General features: G+C 35.9%; 1 protein-coding gene across 1 annotated transcript; it reads right to left on the bottom strand.

Annotated features, from left to right (window-relative positions):
* Positions 1-282: 282 nt before the first annotated feature.
* LOC134812421 (gelsolin-like protein 1) lies at positions 283-4,220 on the bottom strand. The gene is made up of 9 exons (XM_063819831.1): positions 4,094-4,220; positions 3,751-3,868; positions 3,050-3,191; positions 2,653-2,785; positions 2,183-2,319; positions 1,930-2,034; positions 1,726-1,800; positions 1,010-1,139; positions 283-832 (listed from the first exon to the last, which is right to left on the bottom strand). The coding sequence occupies exons 1-9, from the start codon at positions 4,218-4,220 to the stop codon at positions 699-701; spliced, it is 1,101 nt and encodes a 366-aa protein (XP_063675901.1). The 3' UTR covers positions 283-698.
* Positions 4,221-10,455: the final 6,235 nt, after the last annotated feature.

Here is a 10,455-nt window from a genome sequence, read left to right on the forward strand (position 1 = left end):
ATTTAATTGATTAATTAGTATCCGACTCTAATGCTACAGACTGTTCTTAACTTTACTTATACATTGATATAGCATTGATATCATCCAGTATTCACATTTACTGATTAATCAACACTTCATACCGGATGTTGAGTGAACTTTTGTTTACATTGATAATTATATTCAGTGCTTCAAAATTAATGAGACCCATTGGACATGCTACCGTCTTTATTCAGCAGTTGGGCCTTTTGGAGAAGCTTGACGATGAACACGATAGAGAAGAAACTTAAACAAATTCTTTTTGAAATTGAACAAATTAATATTATTCATTATTTGCTCTACAGTTGCAATCACAAACATTAAAATTAGTGAAGTATTTATTAAGGTTAGATATCACCAAGGAAGAAGTTATTATTATCAAGGAAAAAATTGAATAACAATTGAAATCCTTGTATTCATATTTTCTGATTTATGGAACTGAGCAAAATTTTATACTTCTGAATTCAACAAAATGTACCCCAAACAAAAAACAGTTGCAAAATTTCTGGCTAAAAAGGTAAATCACATCAAGTTTATTAAACATAAAAAAGGTTCTGTCCAAATGAACAATATGATCATCTTACTATTTGAATACTATCTTACTTTCAATTTACTGACAACAACGCTAATTACAGAAATCAAAGAAAACCGCCAATAAAATGTAAATCTGTCCTTGTATCCTAGGAGAGTTGTTGGTAGAGTTGAGCAGCCCTCCCTTGGGAGACAACTGTTATGGGACAACTGAACCTATCCACTCCATTGAGGTAGTTACTCGCGTAACTCAAGCCGTTTTGTGATTCTCCTTTAGAAGCATCTGAAATTTTTTATGTCAAGCAAATGTGTATAGTCTGCATACCATCATGATTTCCATGAAGTCGATATAAGTTAAAATTATATCAGTATATTACGTCATCATTCAAATCGCTTGATGGTCAAATTTGCCATTTTGGTGATAAATAATCTCAAATGCCTATGAAATAAAAACACTGACCGTCTCCGACCCATACGTATAAATGAGTCCCTAGATCAACCAAGAACACATCATTAGGATCCAACATCCTCTGCTCGATCTCTCCCTCAGCAACTGTTTCCATCTTCAACTCTCCATCGGCATCACTGATCTGGGGAAGTTAGTGAGGAGTGAGGAGCCGGCTTGGTTAACGAGCGAGTCTACAATTAGGACCTTAGTGGTTTTGTGAATGAGTCTACAAGGACACACGACCCTAGTGGTTTTGTGAATGAGTCTACAAGGACACACGACCCTAGTGGTTTTGTGAATGAGTCTACAAGGACACACGACCCTAGTGGTTTTGTGAATGAGTCTACAAGGACACACGACCCTAGTGGTTTTGTGAATGAGTCTACAAGGACACACGACCCTAGTGGTTTTGTGAATGAGTCTACAAGGACACACGACCCTAGTGGTTTTGTGAATGAGTCTACAAGGACACACGACCCTAGTGGTTTGGTGAATGAGTCTACAACGACACACGACCCTAGTGGTTTTGTGAATGAGTCTACAAGGACACACGACCCTAGTAGTTTTGTGAATGATATCTTAATCTATTGAAGGCAATAATTCTTAAGTTGATGACGTGTAAACAGAAAAGGCTTTGGACACATATTAAGTATTAACGAAAGGCTGTTGGAAAAATTAAAAGCAACAATAAATGTTTAACTGTAAAATCAATCGTCATTGTCACTTACTCTTATAAGTTTTCTTGTGTTATCGTCGATAGGTTTCTGGCTTTCAAGTGAATCAGCGTCGCCATCTTTCAATATCTGAAAAAGAGGTTCTACATCAATAATATGGTCGTTGCGAAAGAATAAATATGAATTTGATCTACATTGTCAATTAAAATAAGTTATTCCAAAAAAGAATGCTGCAATTTTAAAATATTTTCAACAAACCTCCAAAACATCCCTATCCCTCAGCGGATCATCATCAATCACTTCAACTTTTGGTTTGCCATTCCTTTCTGCCCTTAGTTCTGACACGTAGTACATGGCTTTGACCTGAATTATTAAGTTCTGTTGTTAGGGAAATAAAGGAGACAAGAAATTTAAGATTTTGGACATGAAAAGCTAACGCTAACCCACCAAACCATACGTATCGTCGAAATATTAAATGCTATGACACAAATCAACATTTTATACGACTTACCTTTTCGTCCTTATCACATTTGGGACCATTGATCTGATAAATAGTTAGTCCAGCATCCAGTACGAAAACATCATCCTCGTTTAGATTCTGTCTGATTAATTCTAGCTCGTTAATAACGGTGTTTTCTACTGTGTCCCCTGTTGGATATCGAGATGTGAGATAGGTAGTCATTAAATATATGTGATCAGGAAACATAACAGTTCCAAAGGTGGTATCAAGTTGACCAAAGCTTTGAATATATGTGGAAATATTTATAGTTATAGCGCATGAGATATGAGAACAAATGAACTGGCTCCATTGCCGACCAATGGCGGCATTCTGCATTGTGCACGCCAGCGAAAAGCATTAATTCATTGCCAATGGCTTTACTTATAAACTTATGAAAATTAAGTGTCATACCGTGCAAGTATGCTTCTAAAATTACTCTTAAAATGGATTAGGCAATAATAAACCTCATCTAAATTGAATACCGTGGAAGATGAAGAGTCGAGGAGTATACTCTGTAGGTTTAACGTGTCTGAACCCGGAATCTGCTCCTCCCTTAAGGTATGTGATCCCTTCCTTGAAGTAACCTTTGAACAGCTTGGACTCGTGATATTGTACCTGGACAATTATTGCATATCATAGTACGAGAAGTATAAAGCAGTTTTGTGTACATAAGAACATAAATGGGAGACGTGAATCACACCTCATGGCCGCTGAGAAGTACAACATTTCACCTCTCGGCATTTTAACCCACAACATTCGAGTACTCTATGCCAAAACCTAACCCTTGCCAAAACCGTTAAAATTGGAATTACTACCCCAAAGTTGCAACCCTAAAACATAAACGGTTATAAACTCCCTGAAATGAAATTATTATGAAACCTCTCTATGTTGAATAGGTTTGTCACTGTGGAAGGTGTCCAGTTCTACAGTTTTGTAGGCAGCGGTTCCGTACTCGTCTTGAGTGGAATATTTTCCTATCCAGAAGTGAAGATCATACTCTAGAGCATCCTCATCTGGGATCCTGGCAAAGAGACGAGATTGAGAAAAACTAAATTAATGACCCAATAATCCACATGTATTCGGAGTAGATTTTTAGGAACTGGTTGTATTAAAACTTCCTTATTTTAGAGGCTTTTGGTGCCCCTCCCTAAAATTGAACAAATTAGGTGATTTTAGAGAATACGCCGGTAAAATCTCTAAAAAAGTGGGTATCTAGAGCAAAACGCGCAGTTTTGCTAGTACTTTAGTTAAGTTTTCGAAATTGTCCCACATTCAAACGACGATTTGGCGCCCCCCTAATACGGCGCCCCGTGTCTTACCGATTTCCAGCCTATTAGTATTAATACGAAAGTAAGTGACTTGTTGTTCAATCTCGAATAGTTGGTTTTGGTCCATACACTAGAATCTTAAAACCTGTTAAAGTCTCATCCTTTGTTTCTCATCCAATTTTGACAAATGTTATCCTTCGGATCTTCTGATTCTAGTTTTTTATTTTAAGCGTCTCGATAACTTGCAAGATTGAACACGGTGACTGGTGAGGGTATCGGAACAAAAAAGTTTCACATGAATAAAATGCCTACTTGTAAGTGTTGAGGATGATGTAAGAGTCACCTTCAAAGAACCGACCGTAGTCTGCTTTGGGCCATCGTTCCACCTGAAACTTAACTATCCTCCAGATTTCTAGTCCCACAACTTTACCTGAATTGTTTATTTCAAAGAAACAGAACCAATGCTAATAACTAACCGGCAAACTCGGAAACTGTTAATAATTTCAGGTGAAGACATCACTGACAATCTGACATGTAAAACAATATGGCAGCATGACTCATGAGGTTAGATTGCTTAGAGTTAAAGCAAATAGGCTATCTCCTGATTCCTGAACAACATTATTGATTATAGATTCTTAACGCAACAAGAATTAACCTGAGTTTTCCCAAGCAGGTTCGCTCTGAGCAGACTCTAATTTCACTTGTTTTTCAACATCAGAACCAAAGAGAGCCAAGTTGGAATCCTTCCAGTTGTACTCTGCCTGCTTTTTCAGACCAGCCATCTGAATATGTGAATATTTGTATCATACTCTGAATATTTGTATCATACTCTTGATAAACGCTCAATCTCAATCTTCGAATCACAATATCCGCCAAAATATGATGCATATTATCAAAGAAAACATTAGCTGATATATGAGCAATAACTGAAAACACAGTATCATACTAATGATCAAGAATTATCCGTGACAAAGTATTATAATTCAGAGACGAAAACTCGCTATTAAGCCATGTTTGGAGCGGTTGATAATATTGAATATGGGATAAAGTGTATAATTAAACCACTGTTTCAAAAACCAATTAATACTGCTTTGCACTAAAAGGGACGAGACTCGGAATTGCAATTAATCTAATCTTGTATCAAGCAAGCAACGTGGTGAGACATGAATGATCTTATAGAAACTGCAGCTTTATATTAAAATTGCGTACGTCAGTATGTGTTTCCATCGGTCGATTGAAAAATTGGTTGAAAAGTTTGTGAGATTATCATTAAGACGATCGAAATATAACATATGTGGCTGATAGAAATCTCTATTGTTTTCTAGCTTTGCTTCAAGGACGATCAAGAACTACAAAGCAATACATCGTTACACTGTGAACAATAAGATCTCATGGAAAATAAAAAAATTGATTTATATGTCTTAGATTTCCTATTTTCGAACACCTCTAAAGATTTGCTCTAAGTTTTTAGGGGATTAGGGGGCCAGATGTTAACTAAAGATATTATTGCTTAGCTAATCTGATGTCCTAACGATTTCAAATCATTCAAAGTTTAGGCTGCTCTACGTATTAAAGAATTGACGAACAAAACTTTTTTTTTGCCGTGTTGGTTATGAAAGAACCGTTAGCAAAACGAAACAACCGGGTGATAAAGTGAGTCATCAGAGAGAACAATCAATAAGCCAGCAGTTTGTGCAATGGCGAAGAGATAATGATCAAACAAAGCAATAAGATATTATATTAAAGCTTATCATTCCCTTAGTTAACATTTATTTGACATTTTCGCGCGCAACTCATTAGTCATGTTTTGGTGGGCCTAAACATGTTTGATATGTAATATCTTCATAGCATCAACCGTAGTAGTGGGCTTTATCGTGGTGCAATCTACTAATCCTCAATCCTGACTGCAATCGGGAGCAAACAATTTGTATAAAGGTCGAAGAGGCAAATTTGACAAAGAAGTTAAATATTAAGCGATGAAAAATTTAAAGATGGCGACATGCACCGAGAAAGTATATATCCTACAAAAGTGCTCGTTGGGTAAACCATGACACTTGGCAAGCTCATAACTGTACGGGTAATAATTCATATTATGGAGATAAATCTGCATGCAAAAGCTGTTATTCGTAAACTATTTTTTAAATTTTTGGTGTGTTCACTTTGCATCATAAATATCATGGATATTTCTTATTTATTCTTTATTCTTGGATTATTGAACTTGTGAATATAATTGTTCAGGATGTTACAGAAGGATAACGTTTCCCAACCGCGAATGAATATGTACGTGGGACTATCTCTGGTAATTTCCAACGTTAAGGGGCAGGAGGTTCTTATATATGATCTGTTGTCACGTGACACATAAACTATAAACTTATTAAATCTGTACAGAGTTTAAACAAGCCACATCAAACGAATATACACAAATGAATAATGAGGTCCCGAGTCGGAGAAACGTTCAAGCCAGCGAAAATAAATCAAAATACGAATAATCGCCATAGCAACTCATAGTTTCTGAAGTGTTAAATGAAAAGAGAACTACGGAACACTGTCATATAGCTGGTAACCAAGACAATTTAACAATTGTTCAACATAGAATAATGAAGTCCTCTTCTCCATACTAAATACTCCACGAGTATTGAGTATTCCACAGTTCAAAGCAGTGAAACATGACGTAATTACAGTGCACCAGCTCACAATTCTTCAGAGAGTACACTGAACAGTGAACAGTGTGATGCACCTTCTCATTTCATGGAGCAACAGTAAATAGTGATGTGGAAACAATTGACGTGAACAATCGATCGTAACTGCTCGATGTTGAGAAATTAAGAATTACGAAAACACAGCATAGTGGAGGTTCAAATCATGAATAAACATATGAAGATTAAGTGAGAAACGAAAGCATATCCGCAACGAAGTGTTGTGGTTCGACTAGCTGTTGATTAAACAATTCAGATTGGTTAATGCGTTTAGCTGAGATTGTTGACTTCAAGATCGTACGTGTTTTATAGCCATATTCGTTATAAACTCTACCAACGTCTTACATTTAAGATACAACTCCAATGAATCTATAATTGTTTTATAGCGAATATATCAGATCGAGAATTTTTTAAACCAACCAATATCATAATATTAATATAACCAAACCTCAGCAACTGTGGTGATTTGGTCACCACATTTACAGCAATTATCTTGCTAACAAACCGATGCCTCTAATATTATGAGGAATTAGATTTGGGGAACCGGTGTGCAGTTTTTAAGGACCTGGTTCCTGCAACTTAGCACCAGAGAAGAGGGGACACCTGGGCCCAGAGGACCTGGGCCCTGGACCCCCTGTAGTACATTATAGGTCAGGATATAAATAAATAAATATGGCCAGGTGTGCTCGCACATACAAATGAGCAGCAGTACTTTATAACTGTAGAGAGTAATGGTTATTACAGTGTAGCATGATTCTGATACAGAGTGGTTTATTAACATTAGCTCGCTCACAACACCTCAGTAGCAAATGCAATTAAAACTGGTCACTATTACTAATCCTCGACTCCCGGTTCTCACGCAGGAAGCACAAAAGTTTTGACTGGCAAAAACTCATCTGATTCGGCTGAATGAGCACTAACTGACCGGGATGGAAAGTAGAATTTGATGCGGTGTGGATATAACAAACACTACAGATCACTACTGGTAATGCACGGCAAGCTTTACTGTGTAGGATACAATAACAATGCACTCTTGCTGTCCGGAAATGTCAGTGTAACGGTGCTTTTGTTACTTTGTGCTATTTTGACAGGTCCAATGGTGTGACGACTACATTATCAGGTGCTAGACTCATTCTTTATCTTATAGCGCAGGATTGATATCGATAACATTAAGTAATTGCTCAAAATAACAATTACATTGGGTTAGGTGCTATGTAATTGTGAAAAAATGGGCTTTGAGACGATTTTGCAAGAAGTAGCTTAAATGTAAGACTCAACAAGCATTCCTAAATCGATTGCATCTAATTTGCTCCTTCATAAAATAGAACAATTATATTTTCAAATTTGGAGTTTTGTAACACCCTGTAAGTTAATCTTAATTTTTTATGAAATACTCTATGCTTCTATGGGAGAATGAGATCAACATACTTTATCAACATTGGTGCAAGGGGAGGAAGACGAAAAATAAGAAACTGCTAACGATAACATGATCATATCTACAAAACAGCTCTGTATCAACTTGCTGACAGAGGAGATTGGGAGTCTATGATTATAAAGATGATAATATCTTTATCTATAAATAACTTCTCGCGCTCATTGTATCCTTCCATATAGAAATTTATAGGCAGTATACAGAGTATGATCATTGTCGAAAGCTGCCAACCATCACTTACGAGAATTATTGTCCAATGCAATAATAATGTTTTGAGATAACCGCAGTTTACTTAAACTGGCATGGTATCGTAATATAAGTTTATGTACTTATAACTTTCATAATTTGACTTACTGGGCGGCACTCAGCCTGTTATTCCGCCAAATCTCTATTCTCATATGAATATGAACATAAATATAATAGCCTGGGGTCCCCAGGTAAAATTTTACCAAATATAAAATATAAAATGGTGATAGAAATAAAAAGCTACACAGTATGCTGCTTTTTTATTCTGGTCAGGATTGAGGACACGGCAGCTAATATGACCATGAGCCATTAGCAAATAAATGTGATCAGAATATTGGTTCAGACTGTCACAAAGTGAACATACTATACTACAACTACTGCAGGCGACCACATTGGAGTTTAACAATATACTTACATACGGCGAATACATAAGAGAGATAAATGAGATATGAGTAGGCGACGAACATGCATTCATCCAGCAATTGTATCACAGTGCAAGAGCCTCTTGCTTGTTATTAAAAAATGTTTCGTCACGAAAATACCGTGTATTTTAATACATGGTTCGACATAAATACCATGTATTTTGGGGCAGTCGAACAATGTAAAAGGAACCCAAAAAGCACTGCACTGCGATTAACTCAAACTTGTTATATAATACGCGATAAGCTTAAGTACGTTATAAACGATAAAAATTAACTTTAATTAACTTTAATGCTTTTAACATAATACTTTTAACATAATACTTTTAATTAAGTTTAATAACACATCTGAAGTTGGAGATAAAGTTTTTATGAGCGAGCTTCGAAATTAACAATTTTCTCCATCGTACAATCCTTCTAGAACTTGAAAATTTCGACAACACCAAAATAGGATAACACTCATTACATAGTGATTGTAGAATGAAATGGTAACAAAAATTGAGGTGAACAACAAACAAAATGTACTGTAGACACGTTTTACACTTTGTTAATGAGCTAACTTATTTGGGTTACACGTCTTGTTACTGTGATGACGTACACTTTTACAGTTTACTAGATATCAAGATGTATTTAACGTTAACAATTCATTATGATGAAGGATATGCGACGAGATACCAGCGGGATTTATATTTACTTCTGTGTTTGACATTTTAACGTTTGAGATATGTTAGAAACTAAAAACCTTGATCATTGTTCAATGGTTTTATTTAAGAATTCAGATATTGAGTCACTAATAGACCGGTAACGATGCTAGCAACTAATTCAGAATATAAAAAATCCAATATTTTATAGTTAAGTAGTTATACTATCGAACCACCACCAGTGCCTTTATAGATATAGGTTCAAAAATCGATGTCACGACTTTCTGGAAACATCACCTTACTACCAGGTTATCTGTTGAGCAGAGCTGTCGAGCAAAAAACAATAACAGACTAATGAGGCATGGGGGTCGGCCGAGGTGGGAGGGGTTTTAGTGGCCCACGAAATACAAATACCAATCATACCTTACCTGGACGTTTCGCCGGACACTAACGTCATGACAAAATAATAGTGCACCTCTCGCGTGATGCATCTTTCATCAATGAGATATTACAGTTCTAGTTGTCATTTTACCTTTTCACTCATACTGGATCTCCGTTCTAATAAAGAAAATGACAAAGTTATGAAAATGTGACGTTATGTTTATTTGTAGGCACAGTTGCAACTTATACTGACTGACTCTTTCAAGTCAAAACCTCCTCGTTTATAAGAATATAGTGAGAATATATATCATAGGGAACAATTTATCCTAAGGTTGATTAGACTATAGAAACAGTTCAGAAAATTTCAATATTTGGTTCTAGGGAAAGATCAGAAAAAAGCAAGGAGATGGTCAAAATATCAATAAGGCCAGGATAAGCGGTAAAAATCAAAATGGAAAAATCGGAACAAGGCTAGGATAAGATCAGATCACGTTCCAATTTCCAGGTGCTCGGTTGATTTTTAAGTTTTTATTACCTGGGGACCTTCGGCTTAGTGTTCACAATAAACACAATTGATTGAAGATATGGCGGAATGACAGGCTGAGCGCCGGCCAGTAAAGTTTATAATACTTCTTACTGCAGATCAGAGACATACCTGAGATAATCAACAGAATGCTTAAACATTTTTTCTATAATGGCGATAAATCACGATGCATATTGCATAGTCATATAACAATAACACAATTGTATACCATTGATGTTTCTTTTGTTCAAATTTCTGATTGTTTCTGAATAGACTCGGTGAAGACAGATTCTACAGAAATAAATAAATTTAAATTCCATAAGAACCTGTCTTAAATGAGTCTATTCAGAAACAATCCGAAATTTGAATGAAAGAAAATCAAATCATGAGACTCAAGAACACTACACGAATCCACTAGTGTATACCATTGACATTGCCACATTATTCAGGCGTTATTCAATCCATTGTTGAGCTAAAACAATACATAAGGCAGGTATGAAGTACTACTAATAATATAAATTGCACAACATGAACCACCATTAATATTACCTGTCAATCTTTCATTACATCCAAAGTCAATTAAATTATTCACCAAGACTCTCCTCAAAGTACGAACTAACGCAAAATTTGTATTACAAAAAATGTTTATTACTTCTAGTTCTACTACTATACAGGCTGA

This window comes from Bolinopsis microptera, chromosome 3, assembly GCF_026151205.1.
Source record: "Bolinopsis microptera isolate Bmic1 chromosome 3, MBARI_Bmic_1.0, whole genome shotgun sequence".
Taxonomy (NCBI): Eukaryota; Metazoa; Ctenophora; class Tentaculata; order Lobata; family Bolinopsidae; genus Bolinopsis; species Bolinopsis microptera.

Bases quoted from the DNA above. Each gene is read 5' to 3' on its own strand.
- LOC134812421 (XM_063819831.1), bottom strand. From the start codon at position 4,220: ATGGCTGGTCTGAAAAAGCAGGCAGAGTACAACTGGAAGGATTCCAAC. The intron at 1,801-1,929 runs GTTTGTTGAAAA...CCTCTTTTTCAG, and splicing joins GGGATAGGGATGTTTTGGAG to ATATTGAAAGATGGCGACGC. The intron at 833-1,009 runs GTCAGTGTTTTT...AAAAAATTTCAG, and splicing joins ATACGTATGGGTCGGAGACG to ATGCTTCTAAAGGAGAATCA.